Source organism: Diuraphis noxia, unplaced genomic scaffold, assembly GCF_037042655.1.
Source record: "Diuraphis noxia isolate RWA-SAM2 unplaced genomic scaffold, SU_Dnox_SAM2 contig0003, whole genome shotgun sequence".
Classification (NCBI taxonomy): domain Eukaryota; kingdom Metazoa; phylum Arthropoda; class Insecta; order Hemiptera; family Aphididae; genus Diuraphis; species Diuraphis noxia.
The window spans coordinates 23579357-23600059 of record NW_028301713.1 but is presented as its reverse complement, the minus strand read 5'-3'; the positions used below and the strand labels follow the sequence as shown (position 1 = coordinate 23600059).

The 20703-nt window shown below is 27.7% G+C and overlaps 3 protein-coding genes across 7 annotated transcripts in view; 1 reads left to right on the top strand and 2 right to left on the bottom strand.

The window, feature by feature from the left end:
- Positions 1–473: 473 nt before the first annotated feature.
- On the bottom strand, positions 474–7789 carry LOC107169870 (uncharacterized). The gene is made up of 9 exons (XM_015519806.2): positions 7506–7789; positions 7296–7429; positions 7047–7214; positions 6262–6466; positions 5900–6190; positions 5741–5838; positions 5531–5668; positions 1041–1103; positions 474–980 (listed from the first exon to the last, which is right to left on the bottom strand). Exons 1-9 carry the CDS (start codon positions 7621–7623, stop codon positions 783–785), a joined length of 1413 nt encoding a protein of 470 aa, XP_015375292.1. The 5' UTR covers positions 7624–7789; the 3' UTR covers positions 474–782.
- A 308-nt stretch (positions 7790–8097) lies between these two features.
- O-fut1 (O-fucosyltransferase 1) lies at positions 8098–10017 on the top strand. The gene has a single exon (XM_015519800.2). The coding sequence runs from the start codon at positions 8381–8383 to the stop codon at positions 9518–9520; it is 1140 nt and encodes a 379-aa protein (XP_015375286.2). The 5' UTR covers positions 8098–8380; the 3' UTR covers positions 9521–10017.
- Positions 10018–10520: 503 nt separating this feature from the next.
- stac (C2 and C2B_Munc13-like domain-containing protein staccato) overlaps positions 10521–20703 on the bottom strand; it is a 42816-nt gene continuing 32633 nt past the window's right edge. For 4 of the 5 annotated variants that reach the window (XM_015519803.2, XM_015519804.2, XM_089222137.1 and 1 more), the window contains exons 3-18: positions 16774–16935; positions 16455–16633; positions 16170–16374; positions 15909–16088; positions 15625–15849; positions 15429–15550; positions 15216–15362; positions 15008–15145; positions 14078–14284; positions 13612–13999; positions 12362–12577; positions 12072–12281; positions 11689–11995; positions 11417–11540; positions 11147–11346; positions 10521–11046 (exon numbers count right to left, since the gene is read on the bottom strand). In XM_015519803.2, the coding sequence (XP_015375289.1) occupies positions 10934–11046; positions 11147–11346; positions 11417–11540; positions 11689–11995; positions 12072–12281; positions 12362–12577; positions 13612–13999; positions 14078–14284; positions 15008–15145; positions 15216–15362; positions 15429–15550; positions 15625–15849; positions 15909–16088; positions 16170–16374; positions 16455–16633; positions 16774–16935 (3123 nt within the window). In that variant the 3' untranslated portion in view covers positions 10521–10933. Of the gene's footprint in view, positions 11047–11146; positions 11347–11416; positions 11541–11688; positions 11996–12071; positions 12282–12361; positions 12578–13611; positions 14000–14077; positions 14285–15007; positions 15146–15215; positions 15363–15428; positions 15551–15624; positions 15850–15908; positions 16089–16169; positions 16375–16454; positions 16634–16773; positions 16936–17034; positions 17211–20703 lie in introns of those variants that run through there. The other variant, XM_015519805.2, reaches the window with a different exon arrangement.

Genomic DNA, 20703 nt, shown 5'->3' with positions numbered 1-20703 from the left:
AAAAAAAAAAAAAATGATAGGTAATAAATACAATCGGATAAGATAATATACAAATCTAATTATATTAAAAATTTCATATAATTGCACAAAAACTTAAATATCAATTATGACTAATAAAATATTTTAATCATATTTTATATTTTGTAAATCACCAATATGAGTTTATATTATAAATCCACACTAAATGGTGGTTACACTTAAAAATAAAAATTACCAGAGCCTATTTGTTAATATAATTAATTTAATTTGAATAACTTTAGCTCTGGTTAATTTAATAAATAATAAAATACAAATTTTATTCATATAAATAATGATTAAATGTGAACATAATTATAATAAATATTTGTCTTTGTCGTTGAAACACAGCATAAGAAATTCTCAATAATATGATAATTTTATGAATATTTCACATAAGTGTTCAATTATATTGCAATTCATTGAAATACAATTTTATTCACTTGTAAACCAATCAATTATCATTAAAGAGTAATAATAAATTTGTTTATTTAAATAAAGCAATAGATAATTTTCGACATTTAAGATGTATGGTTTACTTTGAAACGTTTATTTACATGCCGAGCTCCGTTTATTGGACGGTTCCGTGAGTATATAGGTAAAGCAGAGCGTTATAAATACGCAAAAAAATGTAAATATACCGTCTTATAAAATACGAGTTACAATTAAAAATACATTTTTCCAATAAAAATCTAGTTTAATTCAACTTGTATTAAATTTAAAATGTTTGAATAACAAAACCATTATGAACAATCAACAAGCTGTAACTACTGCCATAAATTAGGTGAAAGCGTTTGGCCAGTTTGTGATGGTTTTGTAAGGTCTGTAAAGCCATTGGAGAGGTCTGCAAAGCCATTAGAAAGGTCTGTAAATCCATTAGAAAGGTCTGTAAAGCCGTTGACACTGACACTTGATGGAGCTGTTGTTTGATTCCCCAAATTCAGCATGGTCATCTGTTGAGGCAACTGAAAAATTGATTATTCATTAAAAATTGTTAAATATTATCATACAGTAAATTTACTCACATGAACTAAATTATTTGAAGATTCAAATGCTGAAAACTGATTATTTTTCACTGCAGAACTCTCCTATAAGTGTATTTATAAATATAAATTGTGTGGATATTAACTACAAGTTAATAAGCATAATTATTTTATAATACCTAAGTAATAAGTATGCAAAATGTTAAACTAATAATAATAGTCCTATTGCCTTACATAGTTCTTTGTTTGGTTTAAATAATTTATTGTAACTTAATTTTTGATTAAACCAATGTTTATGGTTAAAACAATGTAATGATGCTTAAATTCATAAGGAGGTATATATATGAAATATACGGTATAAGTTCAAACAAATTTGTAGACACACAACTCTCACACACATAAAAAAAAGCAATGATAGTTACATTTTGCTGAAAAATCATTAATTTATAATCAGAAGACTATTTATTATGTAAACAATTTGAAAATTTTATGTTGGTATTAGAAGAGTATTAAAGGACTAAAGGAGTACACAACAAAAAAGTTTTCTTCAAATTATTACTTTATATTATTATTGTAAACAATGCAAAAAATGATTTGGTAAAAATCCAATGCAAAAAAAAAATTAGGATATTTAGAATCACCAGATGACGTCAGTGGGTTGTTTTAGAAATAACTTCCTATCTTTTACATGAAAAAGTTACTCGCTTTACACAATAATTTATATGTACCCAACAATGTAATTTTCAATGTTTTTTAGATCTACTATAAATGTGTGCATTTTGTGCTAATGACGATTAAGGTATTAGAATTGAAATTTAATATATATATTTTTGTAATATTAAAAATATTTAACTTAGCTGGTTGCATGTCATATCGCGATTATTGGCTGCTAATATAACAAAGTTTATAAAGCAAAACATCCTTTTATAAGGTTTTAAATATTTTTCATAGTCTGGCGATAATGTTCGTCATGAACACACGTTCGCTCCGTTATCGCTCCTCGTAATCACTTTGAGTCCGCCTAACATGACGCCGCCTCAACCACCATAAATCCAAAAATCAAAACGGCATTTGTCCTCGCCTTCTAGTCCATCACCACAAGAAGAAAAGAAAATCAAGCAATACACATCACCAAATCGATACGCGGCACTGGCCAAGGTCACTGACGGCGAAATCGAAAATGAGGTATTTCAATCAAATGATAACATAGTAGTCTGTGAGCAACTATATAAAACTAAAATCACACCTATGCCTACCTGAATACCGGCAATCTACGTAAAGAAAGTCACCAATTTCTCAATATTCAGTAAAAAAATAATATCACTCACAGGCACAAACGATATTTCATTTAAGTCCACACCATCATTTATTATAATCCACACCAACAACCGCATAACCTACAACATAGTTATCGATCACTTAAAAGAAACCAATTCCAAATTTCACTCTTTTCAGCCGCACTGCAAACGGCAATACAAAGCAGTAATCAGAAATCTGCATCACTCCACTATCATAACTGATATTACTAACGCCCTGGCTGAACTTGGACACTCGGCCCCGCGCGTGATAATATCAAAAAGAACCATCGTCCCTTACCACTGTTCCACGTTGAACTGGCTCTTAAAGAAAACAATAAAGAAATCTTCAAGATTACAAAACTCCTTCATTCCGCAGTATTGAATGAAAAACCACATACAAAACGCAAAAACCCGCATCAATGCTACACATGTCAAGCATACGGTCATACGCGTAACTACTGTAGTCAGCAGCCCAGATGCGTTAAATGCGGCGAAAATCACTCAACTGATATGTGCACCAAAGATAGTAGCCTCCCGGCTAAATGTGCACTATGCTCTGGTGCACATACAGCATCATATAAAGGTTGTATCATTTACAAAAAACTGACAAATTCTGCAAACAAACCAAAAAAGGTAGTAATTCCAAAACAACAAGGCACCTCACGTCGTCATGCAGCGCATGCACCCCAGTCTGGTTCATCATATGCCAGTGTAACAGCTGCCCAACCAACATCCTGTACTTCAAACTCAAATTCAAATTCAACGTCAAACATCTTGAACGAACTAAAAATATTATTAAATCCATTAGTTTTTCTAATAACTGTAATTTTAAGCTAACTCACAACAATATTCCCATAGCAGCCATTACTTCCAATATTAAATGTCTTATCTACATACCTCATTAAAATTATCTACAATCCCCATTCCATATTCTATTTGTATTAGCCGTAATCTAAACTTGTAAAAGCATGATTAATATGCTGAAACATTTAATTATTAAATAAAATAAAATAAAAATATTTCAAAAAAACTTAAAACTTCAAGCAAATGCTAGTTTCATAACGTCTTCATTGCATAAAAACACATCACATACATGGAATCAAAATTCAAAAATATATTTTAAAGGTAAGTGAATAATTATGTAAAGCAAGCAACTTCAACAAGTACAAAATAGGCAATTGTGGATTGCTCTGCACATTGACGTCAAGCGTCTTTTTTTAAATTCCTCATAATTTATCAAATAATTTAATATCGTGAGTAGATATTTAAAACTTACACCATTTATCATTTTATTATTTTATTTTTGGGTCATGTTAGAGACAAAGGGTGGGGCATAATAATTGTGATTTTTCGAAGGGTCATATTTGGGAAGGCCTGAATTTTATTTTTTAACAGATCCCCATAATTGGATACCATACGTCCATATGGGTTCCAGAAGTGATTTGTATATTTGAAGTTTTGTTTTTAAAGATGTGAATTTATATTTTTAGAAAGTAATATTACTTAAAGAATGGGAGTGGGCATTAAATATTAACCATTTATCTTAAAATTGAACATTTGTTCAAATTAAAAAATATATTTTCTGTGTTTAGTGCTCCTTCAACTGTTAGGCAAAAAATAAATTTTAAAACTATTAATTAAATTTAAAAAAATCAAAATATTGTCTATAAATAGGCCACACTCAACTAACCTATGAAATTCTTAACATCTAAAGGAGATGTATCTCTTCCCCTCGCCCCATACGAATAATCTCGTGTTGTTTATGTAACTATTAAACATATATTGGCTGTACTCTGGCAATACAAAACCAACAGACTAAACCTCAATGACGTTGAAAACCTCGATAAATCTCTTAAGCCAACCCCAGATCTAATGAATAATTAATTTATAGAAAATTTATTTTTATGTAATAATTGTATATAGTTAATATATTAAATATTTATTCATCTAATTTAAAAGTGTCGTTTGTAAAAATATAAATGTTCCATTTTCATGCTTTGAAAATTCTATCTCCTTATGACACATACACGTTATGATATTAAATAACCAATGTTTTATAATTTATAAGGTATGCAATTGATTTTGTAGTATTTTGCATGATTGATTGTTATCTATGTATCGAGTATTAAAATGAAATAAAAAAATTAACTTAATAAATAATAGGTATGGAGAATATATACTACAGCTGATTATACTGTACTTGAATATTAAAGATATAAGAGAAATACATTTATTTTGGTTAAAAAAATTAAATGTTTATTATTTTTAATAGGATGTAACATATTCTAAATGTTTAGAAAATAAATCTATCATAGATAAATGCATTACTAAGAAATAATGAGCTTTATATTATAATATTTAAATGTTTATTCATTTTAAGAGGATACTACACCTGCATATTTTGTCTTCAACAAACATACAACATAGCAAATTTGTGTTCACTGTTCAGCGGATCTAATTTCATAAGGTAACCTTTAATGAGAGAGTTATTATGACCTATTATCAAACTTAAAGGTAAGTACATAATCAGTGTTTTCTTTTGTGGGTTAGTGACATACAATGTATATTATTTAACTAATATTGTATATTTGTTTTAAAATATAAATGTATTAAAAAAAGGCCTCACAAAAAACACATACATTTTTTCAATCTTTTAGTTTGATAATACATACATAAATTCACTGTAGGATTAAAATTTACTGCACAAGATTGGAATTGATAAAACAAATGTAGAATGTCGCATGTTTGTAAGATGGAGACAATACATGTGGGTGTGACATTTTTTAAATAATCATAGTTCACGGTTGCGGGTTAAAAAGGGGTTCAGTCATCAAAATCAAATTTTTCAGGAGAGCAAAAACAAAGTTAAATTAAATTAAAGTTTGGTGCCAAAAGATATAATATGTATCTAATGGTGACATAACCCTTGTAGCACATAAAAATTGAGTTAACACTAAACGCACTTTGAAATAACACATTCAATAACATAAAATTATTTATATCTTTTGATACAATTTATGTAGTTTTTTCTACATTTTTTGATGTAAATAACTTGTTTTACACAAAATGTTGCTTTGACCCTTTTTTCATGCACAGCCGCGAATTAATGTGTTTAAGCATAAAATAATATTCTAAAGAGCATGTAAAATAAAAATGAACAAGGACTAGGAAGTGGTGATAAAATTTTACTCTCTATATCTAAGCTAAATTAACTTAAATAAATGTATCACTTACATTGTTAATAAATTGAGTTGGTGCATTTTTTGCAGCCATACTGTAAAATGGATTAGACGCAAAACTAGAATTTGTTGAGGACTGAAGATTGTTAAAATCAATAGAGTTCTTTGATAGCAAATTGATAGAATTATTCCCCTAAATTAAATAAAAAATAAGTTTGAATGTTAGTCATAATTAAAATACAGTATTAGTTATTTATAAACATACAAGATTATTGATGGATTGCATATTTTGGAATCCATTTTGATTGAAAGTGTTCAAAAATGGTTGTTGTGACTGAGGAGGAACAAAACCGTTATTTTGACCTAAACACACAAAAATAATGTTTTTAATATCAACACAATATTGAACTTGAAAGTTATTTACTTGTATACTGGCTTGTAGCTATGTTATTTGGGGATGATGTTTTTCCGTATAATGCCAAAATAGAGTCAGTAGTGAGTTTATTTTTTGAAGTCGTTGGTTGGTTGAAAAAGTTCTCCTCTTCAGTGGAACGACCTATCATTGGATCAATAGTTTGTTGAATTTGGGGAGAAGCAGTTGTAGTAGAAGAAACAGATGCACTTAAGAAACTACTGAACGGGTCTGTTGAATCTGAACTGGAGGATGTGAAGGACGTATCTATCAATGTAGGGTTGGAGTCTTTTGTGGGAGTATCTGTATAATAGTAATAATGTATTAGTAACTAAAAAGTTATGAATAATTTTAAAATAGATTAAATTATATACCCAAACCGAGAAGATCGGTGGAATGATTTGAATTAGATGAAATCGGTTTCTTGTTTGATGATAATTTTGGGCTTAAAGAAATAGGTTTTGGTAATGGATTTGGCACAATTGAAGGCACATTGCGCATAATTGACCCAGGTTTTGGTTCTCGCTTTTTTTTCTTCTGTTTTTCAGCTTCTTCTTCTAAATCCTTATCCCAATTTACCTAAAAACACAAGATAACAATTTAAGTAAAGAATTTAATTTCAATAGATACTATAAAATACTTTAAGTATATTATTTTTATATTTGGTTTATATATTGTAGTTTTTAATGTTTACATACAAATAAAAAATTACTATGATGGTAAATGCATAGGTAATGACTAATGACATCATTTTAATCATTAAATTATAGTTATTTCTTAAATATCTATCATAATTATCATTAAAATATTTTGTTGAACATGAATGAAACTGTTTAAAATACAATGTTTCAGGAACGGGTGTAATGTATAACAATTATAAAGTATTAATTATTGAATTAATTTAGTAATTTATAGTTATGTTATTTTTATTTTAGCATAGGTACCTCAAAAAAATTAACTTTAACATGGTGATGTTAAATATATGCAGACAATTATCATCTGGTCAGATATAACATTGTTCTGATAAGCATAATTGAATTATAAGGAAATACCTCATATCAGATAATTTTAATAATAAACTTCAAGTTAACTATATTTTAATAGTTCAATGCTGCTAATAATAATAATAGCAATGAAATGACATTGATGAAATTTTTACTTTAGGCAATGGAGGCTGCACCCATTCTTTGGCAATGTACTTTTTGTGTTCGTACTTCGAACGAATGAATGCCTCTAATGCAGAATCAGTTTGCGGACGTCTAAAATTATCAGGTAGATTTGCTTCGTAAACAGCTCTGGCTCGACTATTTCCCATTTGTTGCAAATTCTGTAATTATAGAATTTACTGTTTAACGAAAAATACTATAATAAATTCACTGAAGATAAATATTAAATAATATATACACACCACCACTTGTTCGGGAGTCCAAGAATCCAAATTCACAGACCGAACTTTGCTGATGTGTACACCGAGATTACGGTGGATGCCAGCACATCTTATGCACAGGAATATTCCCAAATTCCACGAAGCCCATCTTGGTCCTAATTTTTTTTGTAATAATATTAATCTATTTGGTTAAAGAATACGTAAAAAATGTTATGCTTAATCAATATTTACCTTTTGAATCACAATCCACACAGTACTTGTTATCGTCATCTTTCAACATTTGGTTCAGCAACGACAGACATCTATCCTGTATTTGTTTCTGTTTATCTTTCTCAGCTTTAGAAGACATTTTTACACTAAGCGATTATAATAAACAATTATTTAAAAAAAAAAATATATATTATTGTGTAGTGTGTGATAATAATTTGGCAGTTTTTGACATCGTCACTTTATTGCCAAATATTTGGCATATTATTGCAAACCACTAGCGAACAAGCTCTACGAAGCAAGTTTTGTACTTTTATCATATTATTATTTGGTTCCCACCTCAACCAGTCACCCGCCGGCCATCACCAATCAGCATGCCATTGAACTGTACAGTGTTGCCAGACATAATACGAGAAAAAAATGTTGACATCTTTGTTCTATATTAGGTTTTCGTCACTGTTTATATGCCATCTCCACAGACATCTATACTTATCTGTGGCTATCTCCCAGTTTTACTGTTATCAAAAACCTTAAATTTTGTTTTCGAAATTTTTACACCGACTTTTATAACGGGTAAATAAATTTATAAAATATTTAATATTATATTATACGGTTATTAAAGAATTTATCAATGTCTGTAATATAGTTAATTTACAGTTAATGATTATTAATAGTTAACACTTATTTATTTTATATTAACTATAGTACAGTTATTTAGTATTTATCGAATATATATGTACTTTTTGATGAATTAAATTTTTTAAATATGTACCTAGGTAGACTTTTCAACATAAGCTTAAAAAATTCATTACTTGTATTGTTTTTTTATAATTTTAATGTAATGTAGTGTATTTATTTAATCTAGTTGTCTATTTAAGTTCTCATTGTTTCTATCAAACATGGATACCTATCGAATATTTCTCATCTTAAGTATGTATTTTTTGAATTTTGCATTTACCCAAGATCCTTCTGGTTATATAGCCTACTGTCCATGCATGGGCCGTTTTGGAAACCAAGCCGATCACTTTTTGGGAGCCATTGGTTTTGCCAAAGCTTTAAATCGCACACTGTTATTACCTCATTGGATTGAATACCGCTATGGCCAGCAGAAGTCTGTACAAATTCCATTTGATACATACTTTAAAGTAGATCCACTTTTAGAGTATCACAGGGTTGAGTTGATGAATGACTTTATGACTAATTATTCAAATGATCTATGGCCGCCAGCAAGTCGAACATCGTTTTGTTATATGCAAAGAGGCGAATTGGAAGGATGTAATGCCAAAGCAGGGAACCCTTTTGAATCATTTTGGGATACATATGGCATTGATTTTTCATCTTCTGAATTTTATGCTCCCCTGAACTACGATGTTTACCATCACGATATGGTATCTAAATGGCATGAGAAGTATCCATCATCTGAATGGCCAGTGTTGGCATTTGTTGGTGCTCCAGCAAGTTTTCCAATTCAAAAAGAAAATGTAGAGATTCATAAGTACTTAAAATGGAGCGACGAAATAAATAACTTGGCAAACTCTTTTATAAAGAATAGAATTAAGCCTGGAAAATTTATTGGTATTCACTTGCGCAATGGTATTGATTGGGTCAGGGCTTGTGAACATATCACCAAGAACTCTTTGTTGTTCTCAGCTCCACAGTGCTTAGGCTACAGGAATGAATATGGAAAAGCAACAGAAGAATTATGCTATCCAACTTTTGAAACAGTTGTAAAACAACTCAAAAGACTCATTCGAAAATATGACAAAGACATAAGTACAATTTTCGTAGCATCTGATAACAATCATCTAATTCCTGAACTTTCACATGCATTATCGAGTTTTAATTTGAAAACTGTAAAATACGATAAAGATAGTCCGCACGTAGATCTTGCAATATTAGGAAAGGCAGATTATTTTATTGGCAACTGTATATCTTCATTCAGTGCTTTTGTTAAACGTGAGAGAGATTCAAATGGTCTACCTACTGAGTTTTGGGCATTTCCAGTTTATCAAAAAAATAATCAAAAGGATGAACTGTGAGTAAAAATGATTTGCTTACGTATTTATTTCAATATGTTTAAAAAATATATATTAATATATTATTTTTTGTGTACTCACAGATATCTCGTACCTATCTTACCATTATATTCTGATGTTTTTTTATTTTTGTATTTGATTAGATGACAAGAGTTTATATTGTTTAATCTATTTGAAATAGTAATGATCTAGAGTAATGTTAAATTTTTTTTTGAAAGATTTAAATTTCATAACTTGATTTTTATGTTACAACTTACATACAGGTTTACCAGTCATAAGCTAAATATTATATTATTTTCATATTAATAATACTGGTTTTATTGTCTTGTTTATGGAATTCCTAAATATGTAGAAACTAACTTAACCATATATTTAATTATGCATAAATATAATTGTACTATTTGTATACTTAAAAATACAATAATTGTCTACTTTTTTTAAATAATTGCGATTTCGCATCTATTTTTGTAAAAACTTAATTTCATTAAGTACCTAGATACTTTATTTTCTAATATATTTTTATTGAATGTAATTTGTATACGTTTATATATATTAAATTTTTTTGAACCTATATTAAATATTTTTATTCAGTATACCTACCTACATAGTACTTATTATTTATGATCGTTATAAATTTACCTATTGATTTATTTATTGTTTTGAACTTGACAAGTTTTACTATTTATTACAAAAAGAGACAAATCGAAAATTATTTTTAGTTCAAAGAGGCCGAATTGAATATAACTATTATTTAATATATATCAATATGTTTTTCTTTCTCAGCACAAAAATACTATTTAATCTAAAACTTTAAATCATTACCAACTAAACAGTATTCAAAAACAAAATTAAACATAAATAAGTAAAAACAGGGTAAGGTATTATCAGTTAGAGATTATGTGCAGAGACCCTTAATAATAATGTACCTATAAAAAAGTATTCAAATACATTAAGTTTATTTATCGACTAATGTTCATTAATTTGGTATTAAAATAAAACACAATTTATATTACTAAAAATTAATATTTGTTCAATTTATTGATACAAAATTTGTATATACTTATCTATTAAATTAATATTGCCTCAATTATTTGTTATATTTTAATACAATATCTACAGGTACCAAATATATTAAAATAATTAAGATATATATTTTAAAATTAATTATAAATTATCCATGTATTAAATATTTATACTTAACCTTAAAAATCATTTATTTATATTGTAACACAGCCATGCGCTGTATTTAATTTTAAAATATGTAAAAAAAATGTCATCCCTAATTCAGTCTTACATTATAATTTTTTGATAAATTTTTGAATTTTAGTTTATTTATACAACAAATCAACAGGAATTTTTTATTTTCCGTGTCAATGTGGACGTACTATGCTTAATTCGTCCAATGATAGACTGTAGTCATTTTTTTGGTGTCGAATTTGCTGTAGTAATTTTTATTTTTTCTCGCTTAAGAAATTCTTTTGCCAATTTGTCTGTTGATCTAGTATCAAGAGCTTGAAGAATTTTTGTATCTATAATTTTAATTAGATAATTACATAAAAATAACAATATTTATGTCCATATGGTATAATGTCCTATTAATATATGAGAAATAAATTTACTAATAATTACCTAAAGATTTAGGAGATGTCAGCTTTAATCGTATTTGAGGTACACTACCTAAGTCATTTTCCAACTGTGTAGATGGAATATCTTTAAAATGTACAAATGTTTCAGATACAAACTCATTTGTCATTCCCATGTAATCTTGATCTTTCACTATAAACATTACTAAACCATTTTTTTCAGCACGTTGTTCAGGAGTTAAAGGACTGTAAGCAAAATAATAGCAAAATAGTCAACTAAATTAAAAATTCATTTTTAAGGTGTTACAATACTAACATTTTAAAACATTCATCAAATAAAGGGTACAAAGTTTTTTTCTGTACTGCTGTTGAAGGTTTAATGGCGTGTAGAAATTTTTCTTTTGGCAACAAACGTACTTTAACGAATGGATCACTGTAACCTGAAAAATATTGTCAAGTGAAAATTCTGATTTATAAATCTACACATACAGGTTTGTACCAATTGATACCATTGATATAAATAATGGTAGCATAAAATATAGTATTTATAATCAATGTAAATACTTAATATATTTATTATTTAAATACCATTAGAGTCCATTGCTTTAATTCCATTTGCATTTAGTACATCTACTTTGAGAACATTGTTGATAAATATTAATTTAACAGTTAATACTCCTTCGTTAGCCTCTTCCATCTCATTTTGTCTTTGAAGTCTTTCTAAATAATATTCATGTATAAGGTCTAAAGTATCTAATGTATGCAAATGCATTAGTGCTTCAAGCTTTTGAATTGTTTCACTTTTATATTCAGTATTGTTATCTTTTTGCAAAAATCCAAACAAAATATGAAAACTATCTCTTAAATTCCTAAAATTTGAAGGTGGTTTCTTTTTCTAATAAAATGTATGAATAAAAACGATTAATATTATCATTTGAAATTTTGAACCTTTAAACACATGAATTGCTTACATCTATATTGTGTTGTATAAGGTTATACATAATCGTTGCTATTTGATCAACTATAATGTCAAGTATACGTTGAAAATTTTCTTCATTAAGTTCCTTGCTTAATGTGCAAAGATTTTCATCCAAATATGACATTAAATTGTCCAAATGACTATTATTTGTGTTAATAACTTCCGCGCCTTCGATCAAAAATTTACTTATTTCTGGGGACATCTATAAAGAAAAAACTCATTAGAACATTACTTTTAAAATGATGATTATTCTCTTATCTAACATTTTCAGTTTGAACATACTTTGTTTACTACTGTTTGTAAAAGATCTATGATCTTGTTGTTTACAGTATCGATTGCATTATCAACGACCAAATCCAGTGTTTTTTTACAATGTTCTGCTGAAATTTCACTCTTATAGTTTGCCAAGCTGTCCATCAATTTAGTAAGGCCCAAATCATTGACAAATGGACGTATGGATTGTTTTACATAATCTATATTGTTTACTGCCAGGCACCACTACAAATTATTGAAAATGTTAGAAAAATAATATCCATTATCAATTTAGGTAATAGAAAAATCATAAGTTAGGTTGTCATACAATGCTCAAAGATGGGCAAGTTTATGGAAAGCATAAAGCATAGTTAATATAGTTAAAAAGGTTAACTAAATTATCTAAATAATTTTGAAATTAATATGGAGAAAAATTTTATGTTAACTCTGTTAAAACTTAAAATTAAGTACTCCCAGTTCATGTATACTTATTATGCAAATTGTTTTAAACAATAGCTATAAATATGGTAAAAGTAAGTCCTACTATTTATTATTATTTCTTTCCTATTGTACTAGCTGTTTTAGGTAGTTACACATTTGTTTCGACAAAATTATGAAGTTAAGGAATATTTATTTATATGTTTACTCGCATATGAAATCATTGTAATAAACAATGAAATAAAATATGTGATTAATTTAAATTTAAATTTATGATAATATCAACGCACTGTTTGTTTTCTCTCTCAGGCCAACGCACAACATAGACTAAATGCATTTAGGTACTGTGACCAGTTTTTGTCTTTTGAGTGGTAATCTTAGAGTAAAAATATAAAATTGTCTATCATAAAAACAATAGAGGATAATATTCTTGAGGGTGTGACATGTCGATTTTTCTAAACATTGTCTATCAAAACAATTTAAATATTATTTAAATTAAAAAAAAAAAATTGTGTTTTATTTTGAAAGTCTAATAATAAAATATTAGACCGATATGTCATACCCTCAATATTATTAGTATCCCTAATCAAATTTAGGTGAGAACTCTTATCTATGGTGCATGTGAAACTGGGAAAGAAAATAAATATAATGATATTTGAATTTAACTGAAAAAGATCAAGTTATTACAATGGTTGCTTTAACTAATAAAATTATGGTGTTAATTGAAAAATGAACCAACTATAGGTATGTTGTTAAAAACGAAATTAACTTTTTAATGCCCATCTTTGAGACAATGATAAATGTTTTTTTTTTAAATTTATTTTTTTAAATTAATTTATTACTTCTTTGGTGACTTCGAATCTTTTATTTTCAATTACAGTACTGTTAAGTTTACAAGCTGTTTTGTCCGAAAAGTATACTGAACACCTGCAAATATCATCAATTATCTTTGCCACGAATGAGTAAGAACCTTCGGCATCAGGCCATGCTAGTTGTTGCCAAAACACTTTTATTTGGTAGAAAATTGCCAATGTGTCCACTGCTGACGAACTGTATTCTACTGATGAGTCCACTTTGACTAATTTGTCCAAATCGACAGCTCTTTCAATTCGTTGCATGGCCTTATACGCGGCGATATCCAACCACCTGGCGACACCTTGTTGGAACCATAAGTGATATTTGACCAAATGACTATTCTCCAAGTCTACGTAGTTGTCGTTTTTTCCTAAACTACAATTTTTTATCAAAAAAACATGTTATTTCTATTATTGTCGTACATTGCGTAAAGAACTGTAAAAAATTACATACTCGACAAATTTCTGAATTCCCATGTAAAGTTCAAAAAGTGACGTTCCCATCGCAAGCGGGTCGTTATCAACTTGAAACCGTCCGCTATCCTCGAAATTAATTGGCTTCATGTTCATACAAATGCGAGTGATGAATGGTTCACACATTTCAGATATTTTACTTTCGTATATTGAAAATAATGTACTGGTGTACGGAAATTGCATTTTCCTTTAAATTAACAAATTATGTTGTTGTAAACAAATTTTTTTTTAATACTTTATAATTTGGGCTGAAATTTTAATGCACTGAAAAATTTCGATAAATGACCTTGGAAAAATGCAAAAATCTTTAGAAAAACTGTTAAAACGAATTGTAAAACTAACTTTAAATTTGTTGCAAAAGTTTTTTTAGTATAAAAATAAATATATTCCTAAGGTATTTTTTGTATTTTTAAAAAAGTATTAGTAATATATTAGTCTAAATCTAAAAAAGAAAGTTGTACAGATAGCTATATCGCTAGATCTCATGAGATGATTTTTTTATTTTATACGTCGCTTAGACTTGTCATCTTAATTTTGACTTTCAACTATATTGTCTAATAATATAAATGAATTACGAGTACTTTATTATAATCTATTATATTATGTATTATAATAAAGATCATGTTGGAGTGTAAGAATCTTAAAACAAAGTTTCAAATTTATATTTTGTTTCTAAATTTGTTTTTTAATGCTCCAAAAAACTCTAAAATGTCCTAAACAATTAAGAAGATTACCTAAAAACTAAAAAATTTTTTTAAAAAAATGCAAAATAAACTTTCTTTCATTTAAAAGTAAATAAAACAAATTTATGACAAGACGACCATCGCACAGTAGGTATAAGCGTTGGAAAACAATGCGAATTGAATAGAAATAACAATTAATAATGAGAATTATTACATAGTAATCTTACTTGATAAACAGATTGTTGTGAAACTCTACGGCCCTCTGCAAATCTAGTTTAAGAAGTTGAATTATTTTAAGTTGAAGTTTCATCTGTCCTTCGTCCGTAAAGTCATCGGGTTTGTTGTTTTCTAATATGTGAACATGCCTGCATAAACATATATAACCCATAATATAGACAAATAACAATTAATTCGATTATCAAATTAAATGCTAACCAATCCACCGCGCCATGGACGACAGCGTCGTGCAATGTAATTCTGATGTCTCTGATTTGTTCGCATGGTAACAGCCAACCATAGACATCCGACGGAAAGAGATCTAAATCATTAGGTAACTCCAACGAAGCAAGGTTGTGTAGGATACTGAAAATTCCAAAATTTTATTTAAGAACGTCTGGTTAAAATGATAAAACCATTCAATAAATTTACTTTAAAACGTGTTCTAATTGATTCAACGATTGTTCATCTTCTGCTGATTTCTTGCGTATCGTTCGAATAGCATTGAAGCAAAATGGCAATATTTTTTTGGACGATTGCCAGAACAATTTCATCTAAACAATAATAATATAATATATTATATTTATTAAAGATTAAAAACTCGAAATTCCAGTAATATTTATCCTACCTCTTCGTTGGACAAGTGTCCGGTGGTTATGGGCTTCACTAAACTGTTTATCAAATCCGAAAATACTTTAAAATTGACTACTGGACTCAATACGTGAGCGTTGATAAATTCAATCCATTGGCCCAAACACTCGTCAACAGCACCTAAATTACTTTGTGCAACATGTTGTTGAATAATCAAGCTCGACTCTGGCAAAAAATCACCCGTCCACGAATTCATTTCAGGCTGAAGTCAAACATTAGATTTAGTTAACGTTTTATTATTTGTCCAATATAAAAATTCACCTTTTGTACACTCATTTGGTGAGCCAACAATACTCGCAGTAGATGTCTATGTTCTTGAGCGGCAACTTGTTTATTTTTTTCACTGCCAAACGACAATTTTAATAACAAATTCCCCTGAGGCTTGCCCTTGCCTTTTTTCTCCAAATTGTACCAAGCTATTTGACCTCGAGAAGGTATTGTCTGTATATAATAGCAACAAAAAAACATGTTAAAACGTCAGTCGTCAAGAAAAAGTGTAAAATAAATATGTATAATAATTACCTTAAGTGGTATCAGCGTACCGCCGATAATTTCATTGTCGTGTTTACCGTTCGTGGCAGTTACCGCGATTTCTTTCATGAACCTTCTCATTCCTTTAAATCCTTTGATGTCGCCGACCTTTGTGACTTTTTCTTTTACCGTTTCCGCCGGATCAAAATCCCAAACTTCCACGCATAAGATGTCGTCAGCGGGAGTCTCGACCGGCCTAAATTGAATGTCTATAGTTTTGATTTCTCGTGTCCAATAGTATTATGTGATATAAAATATGTTTGTGGAAATACATACAGTGAAAAGTGTTCTTCCCATACTGGCCGCAGAGTTTGACTTTTAACCGACGTATTATACCTATGTTGTTGGGAAGACGACAAAAATAAGGTACAAAACGGATCGCTAAAACCATTCGCATCTTTTGGTTTTATGTCTTTCCCTTCGATGATTTCAATATTTAACATTATGTTCGGAGCCTTTTGAACAGAATAATTTATTTAAGTTAATACTTTTTGAGTTATTACTTTTTACTATAATAACATTAACACTTTTAACTATGATTCATTTAAATACAATAAAAAAAAAAGTTGGTATAAATTCGTTATAGGTGCTTTACTTCTTTTTCTATGACGGCATGATATATAGCTTCGTGAGTATCTTGGTCAATTTTAAATGCTTTTCGGGCGAATTCAATTATATTTTCTTGATTTAAACAATTTTTTTCTTTACCAATACAATGCAGTATTTCGTGCAATACTTCTTCGTATAATTCGTTTATCTGAAATACAAAAAAAAAAAAAACATTTATTCAATTAAACATTTGTCTTCATAATACATATAATTAGGTATATTTATTATCAAATATCGATAGACCAACAGTCATGCACCGTATTTGATTTTCATTTCTTCTTTGCATCTCTTCTTTTTTAACACCCCTAAAGTTAAAATGTTTCGCTTTAAAATTAGACTTCATTTTATACAAAATTTCGGAGAATGAATGAGTTATCCGAGAGTGAAAAAACTGTGTTGAATACTCAGATGAAATTGCACTTCTAAAGATAAATTGTACGCGTGTGCTGCCCAAGCCAAATGTGCTATTTCTGTGGTAATCTGCTATAGTGCCAAACAGTGACCTAAACCAAACTCCGCCCCCGTATATTTTATGTTGAGAATTTTTAATGTGTATCTCGATAAACGTCAAACTAACGAATTATGTTATACAAATATGCATAATCCATTTATAATTGTTTATCGTTTCATTAATATGAAATTGTAAATTATAATAACTACTTAATTTTAAAATCAAATAATATTTTATTAAGACATTAAGTTCATTAACATAATTACATAAATAACAATAATGCTAAACAGATATACGAATGCACAATCGAATAATGTTTAAATAAGAATATGGTTTAATGTGACGATAAATCATTATTTTTCAAATTTTATTTTATGTACTAAGTACCTATGTCATATTATACCACATTGAAATATGTTTATTAGAATAAAAGTCCATTGTTATATTTTAGTTCATTGATTGTAACTATCTAATTTTTATATTTATTTCTAAATATTTTAGTTCTTTTCAAATCGTTTATACTTCATTGTTGTAAAACTAACACACAAAAACATTTAATGAGAAAAAATATTTTTAACGAGCCACCAATATTTTATACCTAATAACTGTTTACTTATTTGTGTTGTAAAAACTAAAAGTTAGAACTAAATCTATAATATTAAATGTATTATGATTATGCGCTAAAGGTATTTTATTAATTACCATTCATCAGCTATTGCAGAATATTATTAACAGATAGTTTTTTAGTGAAGATTTTTTAACAAGTATTATTTATTATTTTATTAATATGTATACATTTTAGTCATAGGTACTCGGCATTAAATAGTGAATATTTTCAAAAACTATATTTTTTTCTTTCGTCACACAAATTTTGTGGCATATTTAGCTTAGGTATTTATTAATTTTTAGTTCATTATTTCATAAAAAATTATAATATATTATATTTTCATTGGATAAAAACGTACAGCAAATGTGTGTCAATGGTTCAAATGATTGAATAATTATTGAAGTGCATTTTTGTACTACCTCAGGTTGTCAATCTATAGTTATATAGTTAAAATTTACTATATTTCACACGACTAACAGACAACAGTCATTATATAGTAGTTATAATCATCTCCAAGAAAACGTTCAATTAACAAATTAGGTATGTGCATTCGTATAGGTATAATATTTTCATGGACTTGCAGGTTTGACGCCATTTCGTTATAAATAGTCTAATTTTGTTTACATAATACGTCATTTGGTATCTATATAAGATATAAAACATATTGTTATTTTTGTTTTTGTTTTCCTGTGACATTCCAAGTGCCTCAAATCCTTAAATCACATGTGTCTTAATTAAAACCAATCAGCGATATCGTATTTAACATGGATATGTGATTTGTGTGCCGAATACTCAACATATGTTTCCTATTATTAGATTTCGTAGTATTTGTTAAACTAATTACCTAATCAATAGATTATTTTACCTTTAAAAATTCATTTTCAGCTTTTATAATATAAATATAATGTGGATGTTTAAGATTTAAAATTTTTTAGTTAGATTGATTACAAAGTGATTTGCGTACGAAATTATATTATTATTGTGCAATATTTAAACAAAATATCTCAGTAAAGTTTGTAAGTATTAAGAAATTCCTTAAATAAATTAATAAAACATTATTTTTCATTTTCTGTTCTGAATTTTATACAGTTCCCAAGCTTTCTGTAGTTATTGTTCAATGTCATATTATAAATGTTAATTGCACTAGGTAGTATTAAAACAAAATTAGAGAATTTCAAACGGTAAGGTGAGTAGGTATAACATGTAATTATAATGTATTGTATTGAAAACTACTTTCAAGCAAAATACAATCAATATGTAACAACGAACTTATTTTTAAAATTATCAAATATTTTTTTCTCACAATTTTCAAAGCTAAGTTTTAATAGAGATAATTTTTTACATCAACAATTTTCTTAAAATGTTTACAAAATTATCGTTATTAATAACTTTAAGTGGATAGGTTTTCGAATAGACTATAATACACAGTATTTTTAATTTTATAGATCCTGAGTAGAGCGATGAATATATTGATTTCACTATAATGTATGTTTTTTATTTTATTTTTGTGTTGGTGTACACGATAAGTAGTTAAAATGATGCTTCGATTTTAAACTTCAGTTTTTTTTTCCAGTGGGTAAATCTAAAATCTTGATGCATTCAGGGAGTCTCATTTCAAAAATTCTCTCGAATTTTCAAAAATGCTGGAGAAAAAAAATTAAAGAAAAATAGGAATACGCAAAATCGATTTTGGTTTTGAGCGTAACTCAAAAACAAATAACCGTAAATACATAAAAATTTTATTAAATGTTTATATTAGCATTTTCCACGCACCATACAATTTTCAAAATATTTTAACTCATATTGAGATATTTATCGATGTGTGAAATTTTCAATCATTATTGGTTTTCTTAAAATAAGCATCGACAAAAAAATTTTCGCTTGTTCAAAATACTTAAAGTTCAATTAAAGCTTCCTTGTAAGTTTGTTTATCTTATTCGATAAAAAATGCCTACTGGAAAGTCAAATTAATAATTATTGACTTAGTTTTTATGAGCGTTTGATGTTAAAATTTTTACAACATCAGAACGATTTTTCTATTTCGTTGTTATTCAAAAACGAATAACTTTAGATATTTGAATGCACACCAAAGAGCTGTTTACCTACTGATATTTTCATTTTTAAATTTTGAAAGTTGTTTTTTTCTCTAAACGTTAATAATATTTTATTCGTTAGTTTAAAAAGCTTGAAAATGTAATAAATATATTTTATATATATAAAAATATATAAAATATATTTATTACATTTTCATTTATTACATATTATCTATAATTTATATATTTTTATACCTATATAATTTATATTTTCTCACAATAGCAGTTGAAAAATATTGAAAATACATAAGCACGATTATTTTTTATAAGCATTTAAAGTTCTGAAAATGTTGACAAAACTTACAAATTATCGAGTGATTAAAAATTTATGAGATGTTTGACTTTTATAGCAATAGGTATTGAAACAAAATTTTACTTAAATAGTCCTTTCTGCAGCCAAAAATCTAGACACAGTGTTTTGTATACCTACTTATTGTAAGTTAAAATTCGGACGAAATTGCATATCTATTAAATAACAACGAACAAAGATTTTAGTTATTCTGCTGTAATTTAAAAATAATATTCGTTGGTACTTGAAACTTTAAAAGTATATATTCTTATACAGTTACAATTTAATTCAATCTACCGTTTGGAGTAGTTGTATATGGTAATAATAACAATCTAAATATAATATAAAATATTCTAGGCCGACAAAACGTCTCCGCTCAGAATCGTTTTTCTTATGCAATGAATAACGATTAACGATGGTATTATATAATCGAATTAAAATTTAATACTGTCCATTACAGTAATCCACATAACTTG